General features: G+C 40.3%; 1 protein-coding gene across 2 annotated transcripts in view; it reads left to right on the plus strand.

Moving 5' to 3' along the window:
* Positions 1–14,429, plus strand: part of faf1 (Fas (TNFRSF6) associated factor 1) — a 55,902-nt gene that overhangs the window by 18,711 nt on the left and 22,762 nt on the right. For both annotated transcript variants that reach the window (XM_029499879.1, XM_029499880.1), the window contains exons 8-12: positions 940–1,026; positions 9,345–9,440; positions 9,568–9,691; positions 9,814–9,877; positions 9,977–10,058. In XM_029499879.1, coding sequence (XP_029355739.1) covers positions 940–1,026; positions 9,345–9,440; positions 9,568–9,691; positions 9,814–9,877; positions 9,977–10,058 — 453 coding nt within the window. The remainder of the gene's footprint in view (positions 1–939; positions 1,027–9,344; positions 9,441–9,567; positions 9,692–9,813; positions 9,878–9,976; positions 10,059–14,429) is intronic.

The following is a 14,429-nucleotide window of genomic DNA, read 5'->3' on the forward strand; positions in this document are numbered from 1 at the left end:
ACAAGTACATATACAGATGCAAACTGTCGTAGCATTAGAGGTTTAAGGTGCAATGGCCCAAGCAAAGTCTGCCCCCACTGTCTTCATAGTTCGGCTTTATGCAGCTGTCTTCTTGCTTTGCTTGACATTGGCTTTGACTTTGTGTTTGTAGCGTTCTTTAACTTTCCACCTCCATGATCAGTAGCCCTGCATATGCCCAAGGATCCATCTCTCTTCAGTGCTTTTTACAAAGACAGGATTTGACCCGTGTGTGGAGGGATCTCTGTTCCACAATAGACAGTTTTCTCAGCATCAGTGTCCAGCCCTGCGGGCCTGAATGGCAGAATTCTACCGACCAAATCCATCAGAAACGACGGCCGCCAGCACTCAGACACCGATGGGGCTTTGATCAGCTTCGGCTGGCGCACATCAGGCTGGCGTTAGGCTTTTAAAGCAACAACCCACTGGACGGTGTAACGTGGCGCTCGGTGGGACAGGCGTTGCTGGCTGCAAACTGTTTAAAAGCATGGAATGTTATTAAGTGATGCAGATACAGCATCCGCGCATGAATAGGAGAAGAGAAATACTGTTCATTTCAGAGCGTGGGGCTGTTGTTGCTGGGCATTAGCTGTGGCATCTGAAGAATGCCGATAACACTGGCTGTCTTTTTTAAAAAAAAAAAAAAAAATTCTCCTCCTCCCTCCTTTTGTCTCAACTGCTTCTTAGTTCTTTGCCTCCATCCTAGTTTATCCTCATGTTGCTGAGTGGAGAGTATTTTGACGAAAAAGGGATTTTTTTTTTTTGTATAATGTTGCTAAAATAGTTAATTGTATAGACCGGATTGTAAAGAGGGTTGTGGAGACTTATAGTTTAGCTTAATGTAATGCTTTCTTCTTCTTCTTTTTTCTTTTTGTTTATTAAATTTATTTTAAGATAACAATTTTAACTTTTTGTTTGCAGGTGAAAAGGAACATTTCAGACTTGACCAACATCCCAGTCCGACATCAACAGTGGGAGGGATGGCCGGCATCTGCATCTGATGACTCTGTAAGAGACACACACGATCATGATTTAAATTAAGAATTAGTTCTGCAGGTCAAACCTCCTTTCTTCATGCTGTTGTCTACTGTAAACGCTGCCTCTGTTGATTCTTTGATCCAAGGATAATTAAAAATCAGTATAGATTGAAATCTATGGTTTGTAGAGTATTAAATTTCATTATTTTGATAATTGCCATTTGGAAGGAACTTGTTCCACACTGTGCGTCTCTATTTCGGAAATCCACACCATGCATGCCGAAGCATAAAAGTAAGACGTTGAAGCTAATTAAGATGTCAAAGATGGTTCCCATCCTGCGTCCTCTATCTGTGGACATTAAAGCTCACATCATTGAGTCCTGCTGACCTCTCCCGTCCCAGGGTCGTTCTTCCGAGCCATTCACCCTGCACACAGCCAAGCTGATCAGAAGCAGCCCTCATACAGAACCTTGAGGAACCTCTGACCCCCTTTGTCTCACCCCTTCTTTGACAGCATATGTGTTCCCATGCTAATTGTAGGGGATGGTTTATCATGCAACATTGCGGAGCTGTTGTGCACACATTCTTGTCCTAACTCCTAGCTAACGTTTTCCTTTTAGATCTATGTGATTGCTCTTTGGTTTAGAGCATTCATAGTGACTTTGTTTCTTTTTTTTCCCAAATGTTGATGCCTGTGTTTCATTGCAGAATAGGCTCTCCTGTAGTAACTAGTCTTTAATTGACAGTGAACATTTATGGCAAATCATGATGATCTCTCTATGTACAATTTTTTGGGGGGAACTGCCTGTCCTATTTGTCTATTGTGTCTTATTTTTATTATTCACAATTCACTGTGTAACTTAAATATTTTGTACCATCAATTTGCTTGAAAGGACAAGCTTGAGCTTTAAAGACATCCAGCTACAGTATGTGATCTATGAAGAGTTTAGAAAAGCAACAAAAATCTTGGTTCATAAATGAGCCATCTGAATTGTTGCACAGTGACTGACATCAGCTTTGATTAAACATACTTCTGTATTAAGCCAACAATTTAGATACTTGGCAAGCTTTGAACGACAACATGCAGTTTGTGTTTATGATTTTCCCTTCTATTTTAACTGAGGAAAATGGCTCAGATACCACAGACATTTTCAAACATAGTTTTCATTTTTAGCAGACTGATTGAGGAATTTCTGAGTCTTCAGTAATCAATGTTAAAATTACTTAATTTTTATACATTTTTCATACAGAGTGCAACCCCCTAATTTTCTATAATATGATATTATGTTTTACAATCATAACCAATCAATAACTGCCAAGTAATGAATACTAAAAAAATTGTTGTACTCTCACCAAGCATTTTATCCAACCAGCTAATAATGTAGCGGCATGAGAGAGAAAAAAAAAACAACATGCAGGCACAGGACAGCCACTTCTCTTAATGTTTGCATCAAGTATTGAAATAGGGAAAATGCGTGATCTCAGTGACTTTGTCATGGCATAGCTGAGGTGCGTACAAATTAGTGTCAGAATGAGAATCAAATGTGGTGTTGCGGTCATTATATGAGTAAAGACCACTTGGCACACTTTTGTCTTGTAATGCAAGGCTGGAAAACTTTACTGAGTTTTGGTTTCCACATCTTCTAGTTTAGAAGGATAATGCACCAGGTCATGATTACATCACAGATTGGTTTGATGAACATGACAAGTTCAGCTTTAGTGACCTCCCCAGTCACTAGATCTTAATCTGTTAGAAGACTTTTTGGCAGCATTAATGTGCACAACTTCCACAAAGAACTGAGCCTGTTTTGAAATCAGCGGGAGGCCCTACTCTGTAACGCTATGGTCTTCTTAATTATGTGCTCAATCAGTGTATATTTTCCCAATTAAGTTTTCAAAAAAATAAATACACTGTTGTATTCATTTATAAGTAGTCATAAAGGATTTTGATTTATTTCCCAAACCTCTGAAAGCCTGTAATTCATACAGGTTTTCAGAGGTTAGGGTTGTTTTGAATGCCCTATCAGGCTCAGATCATGTCAATCTAAGTTCGGATCAAACCGAATAATTCAGGTTTTTATCTTTTTTGTGATCTGTACTGGTTAGCTATAGGTAGCTGTGGATATGATGCTCACGGATCGTGAATAGGTTGCAGCTCACTGTGGCATCATAGGCCGAGTCGGCACCTGGCTAACGCACATGCAGCGTCTCTCTTTCCTGGATGAGGAGATATTAAAAAGCAGAGACAGAAGTGTAATAATGGCCTCAGCTCTAGCTGTCGCTCTCTTATTGAAACGTCTGAAGGTATTAACAGAGAAAGCCCAGGGCTTTGCTGGCCTAGCAGGCGGGTAGGCAGCCAGTATTAGTGTCTAGCTCATTAGCCCAGTCTCATCTCTCAGGTTTGGACCAATAAACATGGCAGCCAGAGGCCCAGATTACGTTTAGCTCTGCACACGAGCCTGCTTGCAGTGGAATCCACTTAACTCTGCTTTGCCTTTAGGTGTGTGATCTAACTGTGTTTGCCTGTTTGCATTTGCATTTATATACTTGTGTTTATATTTGCATGTTTGCAAATGTGCTAGTCTTACATAATGTGTCCTACAGCTGCGTATCAAATCTCAATACTTACTTAGACATTAGCTAATATTTTGCCTTTTTTTTTTTTTTTTTCCCTCATCCATCCATCCACCCATCTTCATCTGCTGATCTGGGGTCTGGTCAGGGGTTTCTTCCTCATATTATAGTGTTATATTTTGTTTTAATAGAACTATAATTTTTCTTTAACAGTTTAACCAGGGAAATATTTTTGATATTGCATTAGCTTTCAATATTGTTTTTCGCAATAGCCTCAATGATCAAGGTTAGTACAGTTACCTCCAGTGCCATTACTATAAAAGTGAATTGATAGATCAATGTTTGTGGTTGGTCTCTCATAAATTGTAAGAGAATACACAAAGCATTTACTCTGGTCTGTCAAAGAACAAATATTTTTTGTCATAGTTCACCTGATTGTTCTGCTGTCTTATCTTCTGGCAGTCTTGTTTTGTTATCTTAGTTGTTACATTATTAGGCAGCAGGAAATGAGCTTTTATAAGAAATTATAAACATTCTCACCTTTTGGGGAGGCTGGTAGTTAAGTGTTGTGTCATTATCCATGACACAGTCCACACAGTGTATTTTTTGTTTATTGTGCTCTGCATCATTCAAAGCAGTACAGGGTTTAAACTTGATCAGGATGGATATTGCTCAAGTAACAGAGAAGAACGCAAGTTTATTGAAAGTATTGGTAATTCATAGCACTAAAAAAGTGTGCTACAATCATATTATTTCCTAATCTCCATAAACCTCTGCATTGTTTCACACCCACAATTATAGCTGTGAATGTGAACAGTTCTAGGATGAGCAGATATTGACCCAATTAACTTTTTTTGCATGTCTTGCATGCCTAATATACTGTGTTTTATAAATGTAGCATAATGTTTACCTGAAACACACTTGACCTGTCACTCATTAGTCAGCATTTCAAATTTTTCTTGTCACATTTTTAGGTGCTGCTATTCCAATGTTCCTCTGAGATAATCAGAAGACAGTTTGTACTATTTACCAGAGTAGCCAAGTAGAGGATCATGTGGGGAAGCACTCTGTCTTTTTGTGTGTGTGTGTTTGTTTTGGCACTTCTTTTCATTATCATTGGGTTTACTGCATCACAACAGTCATGATAGTACTGGAAAAGTCTTCCATCGGAGGGAAGTACACTTGTTGGACTTTGCTATAGTTAAAACTTGATTGAATTCATTTTACTCCAAGTAGATTAAAACAAATACTCTGGCATTATTTTCAAATACCACAATGTAGCTCTGCCTTCAAATTCCTCCTGATTCTTGTGGCTTTGGCAAAGCTGTCGTTAGCTGTGTTGAAGACGATGACAGAGGTCTTGGCAACAGTCAAGGCCAGCAGGACGTTAACTTCCTGCGCTGTTTAAAAGACGCTGATTGAGGCTCTTCCCTTGCCTCCTTGGTCTCCTTCTCTTCCATCCCTTCGCCAAAACAACACAGTGCGTACATTTTCCAGACAGGGCTCATCTCATTGGAGCTGTTTTGATTGGCAGGCCATCCTCCACACCTGTTGCAGTGATTGACAGCCGGTGGGACATCCTTATTATTTCCCCTCATCTCTTCACCCACCACCACCCACCGTTCCTTCCTTCTAGTCAGTAATTGCTGACATTTATGCAGTGTTTCATGGTGTTTGCTAATGTATTAATGCTGTGGAGCCTCAGAGAGCTGCCTTGCCTTATAGACCAGCACCTCCCTTCATTTCCCAGTTGGTATTAATAGAATCCTCTTCTACCTGATATGGGACTGTGGAACTGAGGGTACCTTGGGGAGGGGGCTGGTTTCCGTAGCAACAAAGCTCAGCCATGAGCTCACACAGAGGCCCCCCTCCCTTGAGTAACTGGCTGCTTACAGGTGACATTCAGCACTGAGTAAGTCGCTCTGTCTAATTTCCTCCACCCGCCCCACCGAAGGGTATTTGAGGAGGGTGATGTTCAGCGTCATTAGCTCGGTCACCTCACAACATCCTCCGTGAAACGTCCCACTGATTATTTATGCCTTCCTCCGTCTCTTTTGTGTTTGTCAATGTCTATGTGCATTTCCTTGCTCACACAAACTGTGTAGGTGCTATTCAGAGGAGTCACATACCTGGAAAGGCTTAAAGGTACATTAGCAAGGAAACCAAGATGTGCTAAGGATGGGTCACTTGGTCATCATTCTTGCCTATAAAGTCATACTTTTGCACATAATTACAGTATTTTTCACCTATATGGCCTTCTCTGTCCGTCTCGTTTTCCTCTCTTCTCCCACTGTCCTTCCCTTCCTCCATCAAAGAGAAAGTGGAGTAAGGTGGTAGCGTGGTTGTGATTGCCGTCAGTGCAGCTGTCAGTAGTAATTATCTCACACTCACAGCCAGACACCTAATCCAAACACTGCCTACAATAGAAAAGAAAAAATGAAACACAGAAAGAATGAAGGGAGAGAAAGGGAGAAAAAGAAGGGTAGAGAAGAGAAGAAAGGGTTGAAGGGGAGAGGCAAAGGAGGGAGGGGGGTTAAGGGAGAGAGAAAATTCTTCCCCTGTATCGGCCCCTGAATGCTTAGAACCTCAATGCAAGTGTTAATTAAAAGAATCCAAAAAAGAAGAGCCACTGCCTTTGTGTGGAGATGTAGGAGAGGGTCATTTGGGGGGGTTAACCTCACCCCCCCACCTCCCGTGCCCTGCGGCGCTTCAGCCTTGTTTCCACGTTTTGCCACTGAGCCACCAAGCTGCACTTGTGTACCTCAACATCGGGAGAAGCCATCAGGTCAAAGTGAGGAAGGGGATTGAGAGGCACTCAACTCATTTTTTTTCCCTTTTCACCTCCCTTCCTTGAATCCATGTCAGCCCAAACCGTCCATGCAGTCATTGACAGGGGAAGTGATCAACTTTATTTATACACTTATTAGGTCCTCAGATGAAAGCCTCTCATTGTGAGTGGTGGGGTTAAAGGGTTTGAAGGGAACCTCTCTGCAGCCGCTGTTAAGAATCTCACGTTTGATTGCCACTCAGTTGGGAAAAGACAGAATTTACTTTGGGGGGCCATTGCTCCACATGCTTAAGGCTCAGACTGACTCTCTCAGGGCTAATTCAGCCATCAGGCCTGGCACCCATAATGTCTTCAATAGGTTTTATTTATGTCACAGTTTTGTTTGGTTTTTTTGTTTACTTATTGAAAAACTACTAGTAACTAGCTTTTTTTTTTTTTTTTTTTTAAACCATCGATTGAATGTTTTTGTTCCACCGCTCAAATTTTCCACAGAGATATGAATAAGAGAGGACCCTGGTCTAAAATTAGTTTAGAGTTAAGTTACATGAGCAGAAAGAAGGCAATTCAGTAAAGTGTTCTTCGTAGGTGTTCCTGGGATCCTGAGCTGTCCTTGCTGTGACACTTAAATGATTCTCATGGCCAAGAACACTTGCTACTAATTGGTAATGCACAAGAAACACTAACGGTGCACACACCTCAGTCTTAGTGCCCAGGGTAATTGACGTTTTAATTCAGTGAGAAACAAAAGTCATATTTTTTCTTTTCAGGCCATTTGGCCTTTGCACTGAGTGAGCTCTGAGGTTCTGTTAGCTTGTCCCTTTAGCGGTGATGTCATTCTTGGTTTGTGTAATTTCAACATCACATGTCAGTCTAGGCCTTTTTTGGGGGAGTTTTTCTTTGCTTAAGACAACATGGATGAGGAATACTCATCAGGATGTTATTCATTCTTGAACTTTCAGGGGAGATACTGCTTTTCTCATATATCCTCTCCTCGGTTACTGAGCTGGTGGGAATCGCAGAAACTGTGTTCAATATTATAACCAGTTTCAGGATATTCCAGGCCAACTTTTCTTCACGCTGCCAAAAAAAAAAAAAAAAAGTTTGTTCCTTTCCTGGAGATCTGTGAGACTGAAAACATCATTTTACTTCAGGAGCTACTCTTTGTGTTAACAATTGAGTTTCAAATCTAATTTATGTTGATCCTGATATAGAGCATTTTTCTGGGAAATCTTATTAAGAAACTTTTTGAGGATATAAACTCAAACAGCTATGTCTGATTTTGGCTGGCCAAAAGTAAAGTCCTCTACTATTCAAGAATTATGGACAGACCACTGTTCTCTTCCAGCCTTCCTCAGATCTGTGCTTCATCACAATCCTGTCTGTAAACTGTACAAGCACCATCTAATGCACTTTTTTTTCTCAGATATGCATTGACAGCTGAGACCTTTACACAGACAGGTGTGTGTCTTTAAAATCGTGTCCTATAAGATGAATTGACCACAGACAGACTTCAAGCTATCTGTAGAAACATCTCAAGGAAATCGGACGCACCTGAGTTAAATGTCAGAGCAGATGGTTTGAGTACTTATGTCTTAAGATTTATCAAATGGTTTTGCTTCATTATGATGGGATATTGTGGTGGCAACATAATAGGATTTGAAAAAATTGGAGGGCTTTGACTCACTTTCTGAATTGTCATAGCTGGCAACACTGGTTGTGTAAAGCTTAGCCACAACTGTGTAAATGTCCTTTGGATGCAGCTAACTTACTTTCTAACACTCAAAAGATAAGGTGGCCTGAAAAGAAGGAGGGTAATACAGGGGCGCTTTCGAGGATATTTAGATTCTTATCAGTGCCATGTACACCGAAACACTCATGAGTAAATCCATGTTGGTGTCAAGGTCTAGCGGTTACACTGTTCTCTCCTGCTATAGATGCTTAGGCTAGCATGAGGAACCACTCTATATCAAGACAGAGAGAGAAAAACTCCCTACACTCTGTGTAACCCTTTTCAGACTCAATTGGCGTTGCATGTAATCGTCTCCTGATTCAACCACGTCCAGCTGCTCTTTGTGTGCTGTAGCCCCTGACAATAGAGCAGATCACAGGAACTCTGCAGGGGACGAGCAGCTTCCCTTGTCTCTTATCACTCCCTGCCTGCTCTGCCTCTGTCCTGTTGTTTAGAAGTTCACTCTCCCAGAAAAAGTATTTACATCTGGGCTTGCTGCTTTTCTCCGAACAATTAGAACATGAATGAACAGATTGTTGCATTACTGTGACAGGTATCAGTGAATTCAGGCTATAAGTCATGTTTATATGTTCACCAGTCCTGCTTTTATTGAACACTGTTGACAAGAGGTGTAAGCATGTTTAGAAGGAAAAAAATTACATTTAGATATCATTTATTAAGCTGTTCAATTATTATGATAGGAATCATTCTAAAGTCTGGAGCATCACTTTTTAAAAGTGAGGTATCTTAATTTCGCACAACTTCTTGCAACAACCTTGCCTGTATTGTTGATGTCCTTTGGGGTCTGAGCTAGGAGACAAAAGCTGTAATGAGTCCCCACTGAATGCTGACATTTTCAGCCCTGGCTTTGGATTCGGAGAGCTCATTAATCAGGTTTTTTCTTACAAACTGCAAACTGCAATCATATGAGAGCTACTGCAGATGAACAGATAAAGAAAAGATAAAGAAGCCTTTGTTCAAAAGTCACAAAGTATCTCACGATGTAGTTTGTGCTTCTATAGCCTAGGAGGTAATCTGTTCCTAAGTAAGCCTGCCGAAGTGCTGTTTTGGCATAAAGTTGACTTGAGAGTGAGCTGTGAGTTTTGCCATATCTGATTAATGTTCAGATGTTGGATTACACATGGGTGATCAACTTGATATCAACTTTTCGATTGTTCACTTGGTCTATGATCTTTCATAACTAGGTGGTTATTAGACGAGACCCAACATCACTGTTGTCTTGTGTTTTCTGTTTTAGATGACACTAGCTGCTTCTGGAATCAGCCACCCTTGCCATTCCCTCAGTGTTTGTCGGCGGTCCGCACCAGCCAACGCCCAGGAGCCCACAGAAGAGGTATATACACACAGTTTTCCCCCAGGATCTGCGTTATTTTCCCCTTCATGGCTTTGTATATGCATGTTGACTCAGAGACTTGGTAACCAAGTGATTTTTAATACTAATGAATAAATAATTTTTACAGTGTGCAGATGTCCATATGATCAGTGACAGTGAGGGGGATGATTTTGAGGATGCGTCAGAGTTTGGTGTGGATGATTCAGAGATGTTTGGAATGGGTACCTCAAGCTGTCGGAAATCACCTATGAGTATGTACCGATGGAGCAGCTTGACAGCATCAGATTTGAGCTCTATGTTGTGTTCAGCTTTGGTATTAAAATCTAGAAATGCAAAACCAGATCTTGACTGTGTATTTTTTGACCCCTTACAGTGCCAGAGAATAGTGAGAATGAAGCTGATGCCTTACTGCACTTTACTGCCGAATTTTCTTCAAGGTCAGTAACATGCTAGGTGTTTCTCATATTAAAACAAAGTTTGAATCAATCTCTACATTTACTGTTTCTTGGTTGTGTGTGCTTTACTATATCTTTTAGGTATGGAGAGACCCACCCAATGTTCTTCATTGGGTCTTTGGAGGCAGCATCTCAAGAGGCCTTCTATGGCAAAGCCAGAGATGTAAGTTAACTATTGGACTGTATAGAGCTTAGTTAAGAAAAAAAAAAAAAAAGTGCGTAATAACAAGGGGTGTGCTACATAAGAATCACAATTCTCATTTACTATGATTCAGGATCGATTTAAAATGTCCCAAAATTGATTAAAATAAATAAATAAATAAATAAATAAAATAAATCCACAGGCTATCTGCCTCCATTTATGTATGCGGTACATCCTGACATTATCACAGAGCCAGTTCTGGAACATACGCTTGCGCGGTACGCACCAAAACAAGGAGGAAACTACAATAATGGAGGAAAGAGAGATTCAACTGGCTCCGTCCTCATTGAAGGCAAAGATTTGGACTCATTTTGGTTTTTACCTAGAGCCCTATAAAATCAGTTTTGTTTTGTCTCAAATTCCATTTTTTTTTTCCCATTTCCATAGTCGTTTTTGGGTTTTTTCCCTTGTTTTTAATTTTTGAGATTTCCATTTTTAGCAATTTACACAATCACACAATTTCTTCAGTTATAGCTGAAAACTTTAATAAAAACGTAATAAAACCGTGAAATATACACTACAGTCTGCTCTACATCATGTCACCAATTTACCTAGACATGTTGAAGTGCCATTACCGGGAATCGAACCATGCCATTCTTATTGTGGGGTGACAGCGTTAACCACTATGTCACCAGGTACATTTAAATCAATTAACCCAGACGTGTTCAGGTGCCCTCACTGGCAATTTAACCGCACCCACTATGCTCAAGTCACCACATTCATTCATTCATTCATGGGAAGGGGGGCGTGCACTATTAGCGACCCCCCTCGGAGCATTTTCCCAACAGATAAATTCCTTTTTATTCCAGGGGAAAAACAACCCCCCCCCCAAAAAAAAAAAAAAACATTGATGTAAAATGTGGGCCAGCTCCGTGTTTATAATGAATTCCATTTTTTTCGTGATCGTGGATTTTATAGGTTCTTATATACCAAATGCCCGGGAAGACCGAGCTTGACTTGAGCTTCACAGTGTGCAAGGTTTGCAAAATGAGGATTAAGCACTTCGGGAACCCATGTTTAACTGCACAATTTATTTATTTATTATTTTTTTAAAGGGACACTTTTATTTTTCTTACTTAAGTAATATGTGATATTGCTTCTATGCATCAATTCCATCTAAGCATGGATAAATGTTAATAAATAAACTTAATAAATGTGAAAAAGACACTTTGATGTTTCCATTGGTCATTCTGTCTTGCAAAGCAGACTGGAGTAGATCATGAGGATCCTTTGCACACCTGTAGATGGAAGCAGAAATCATTATGAATCAAATCTTTTTGGATTGAAAATTGATTTTGAATTGAGTCGAATTGAGTTTTAACCCCAAAAATCGGAATCAAATCAAATCGAATCAAAAGATTCCCACCCGTAGTAATAACATAATATTTTTCTTTCTCCCTTCATGTTTAAAAACCCTTTTAATTTTCTCGGTTTGTGAGATGCACAGTGCTGATCTTACCAGTGTTGGATTGCCTTTAACACTGATCTAATTCCTGCCTTGTGTAGTCTAGCTGTTGGTTTTTTTTTTTTAGCCATTTTCTTTTCTTAAGAAAACATGAAGAATGAGTACAGACTGTGCAGGATATTATTCATTCCCTATCTGTCAGGGGAGATACTGTGTTTCTCATATCTTCATCTTCGTCACTGAGCTGTTGGGAATTTGAAACCCAATGGTCACTGTTATAACAAATTTCTGTGTACGCCGTGTCGGGTCTTTTACTGGCCATAGAATAAACCATAGAATAATGCTTGCTAATTGTTCGGACCAGTGAGACAGTGTTGCCTACATTAGATTAACAAAGGCTCCATGTAAACACCCACAAAATCTAAGGAGTGCAACAATTTGTTATTAATCATAAGACCATATGCCAAACATACAAACTGAACCGAACTGACTAGGAGGGATGAAATAAATGCTACCAGCAGATACATGATTAAACCCAGTGTTTAATTAGTTGATAGTAACTGCTACTTGTTATCTACCTTAAATGACCTTCGTCTATAACAAAAAGAAGCTGAAGTTCTCATAAGTTATAGTTGTGGTATTTTGGCATTGATGAGTGATTCAGTTCAAAGTAGAAATCCTTTTTCATGCAGCATTTACTGTTATTTGTCTACCCCCACATGTCTCGCTGTGTGGAGACGGCTTTATAGCCACATTGATATCATTTCATCAAAACCCTCATCAAATTTTCACCCTGACAGCTGAGGCTTTATTTTTAGCTGTCCACTTTTCCCCCATGTTTTTCAGCTTTTGTCCTTTTAAGGATGCTTGTATCAACTGACAGCTTGTGTGGATTACAGCCTTATTAGACTGTGAGGACACAGCAAGATGTTAGGGGGGTTCAGATCACCAGGCACACAGAGACGGAGGGAAAGAGGTGATAGTGGGTACATGGTGGAAATAACATGGTCTAAAAGGAGAAGAGGGTGCAAAATGGGAACGTGGGAGGAAAAACCTGCATGAGTGGAAACAGAGGAATAAAAGCAGGAGAGGTTGCAACATGAGGGTGAGGGATGAAGAGAGTGTGAAATAAACAGAGATGGGAAAAATTTAAAGAGAAGCTTGGCACCTCGCCTGCTTCCCAGCTGATCTCCTCTCCTAAGCCAGCACAATATGGCCAATGTCTCCCTGGTATTCATGCACACTTTACTGTACCACTGAGCTCTACACAGCTCAGGGGCGAAATAGTATTCATTTTCACTGTATTTTGTTTTATTCTGGGTGAGCTTCATTTAGCCTGCCAACTGTGCAGCGGTTAGAATGGCTTTAGGGAAGCTGAAATATGCGCAAAGAATTGTGCATGAAAACAGAAGCTATTTGATCTGTTCTGTGTTTGTCCTGTTTTGTCGCAAGCATCCTAGATGACAGGCCAAAACACGCTGCTTTTGACGGTTTCATTACACAGTAGCATATGTGCACGATTACACTGTCCCTCCTCCCACCTATCTAGACATCTCATCCATTGCTCTTTGCTTCAATTTGAAAAGGAATCAAGTTTTTGTGTCGCCCTTGTAGAAAAAGTCTCCTTCATTAAGGGGATATTGGAAAAGGGCAGATTTGACTGAAGGGCTACTCAGTGGGTTTATAAACACAGGAATCAGTCTCACTCTCTCAAAGCCTGGGAGAGGCTAATCACTAAGCAAAACACTACATTTGATGAAGTGTTTCTGAAGGTGTGTGTTGGGGGACTGTTGAGATTGACTCAATCCATCCTTAATGAAAATGCTTTGGGCTGCAGAGCTGAGCTGAGCTGAGCTGAACCCTCTTGGGGATCAGCGGTTAGTCAGAGCGTACAGAGAGATAGGCCACCCATCACTAACCACGATCCTCACTAAATCCCCATCAACGCAGTGGTTAATCACTCTAACCCCACTCTCCTTCGCTCTCGACTCCTCTCCTGTCTGCCACACACAAAGACACATCAAAATTCATAGCCTTGCTTGAGAGGGGACTTCAGGGATTTATCACTGCCAAGTATCCGTTTTAAAACCCACCAACAGCACTGCAGAGTCAAGAGAAAAGAGCACCAGTGAATCAGCATGGTAAATGATATAGATGTATGTAAATCTATCAGATCTATGGCTATGAATCCCAAATGCGTATTGACTGGACTTGAAATTATTAAGATTAAAATGTATTTGAAAATTCAGAAAACCCCTACTCCTAAACTATGATAATACAGCATCTCATCCAACCAACCACTGATGGGTGATTTGCAGGTAAAAGATGCCGTCTCAGCCTGAGGCGTGTCATTAAAAGCCATTCATTCACACGTAATAAATGAAAATGTCTTAGAGTTGATGCTGTTTTTGTTCTAAAGAGTTAATTTGTTTTCAATAGTATGTAGAGAACATCCTGTGTGGTTGGCCATCGATCTAAATGTGTTTTCCCACTGTGTGTAAGGTCATTAGATCAGACATTTGAGCTCTTCATTTTGCAGTATTTGCTTTTATAGACTGAGCCTGCCATCTGTAGAACAATCACTTTTTGGACTGCTCTGTCCCTCGTTCACACCTCACTGTGTGTCTCTGTATCTTACTCAGTGCTGTTGTTTAAATATACTGTGCATGTGATTTAAAAAAAAAAAAAAAAAACTAATAATAACAAAAATATACCACTTATCCTTTGGAGTTCTTGCTAAAAGTCCCACAGTTTTTATATGATAGCGCAGCGTTTTTCAGAAAAGGTTCTGTAATCAGTTCAGGAATAACTATTGCAATTTTTTCAAAATGCATATCATCTGAGATTTTAATTCTGTTTATTAGCTTTCTTTCTATAGCAGAATGCCCTCCACAGCTCTGAGCGTGGCTTCACGTGGACTGAAACAT

This window comes from Echeneis naucrates, chromosome 4 (genome assembly GCF_900963305.1).
Source record: "Echeneis naucrates chromosome 4, fEcheNa1.1, whole genome shotgun sequence".
Lineage (NCBI taxonomy): Eukaryota > Metazoa > Chordata > Actinopteri > Carangiformes > Echeneidae > Echeneis > Echeneis naucrates.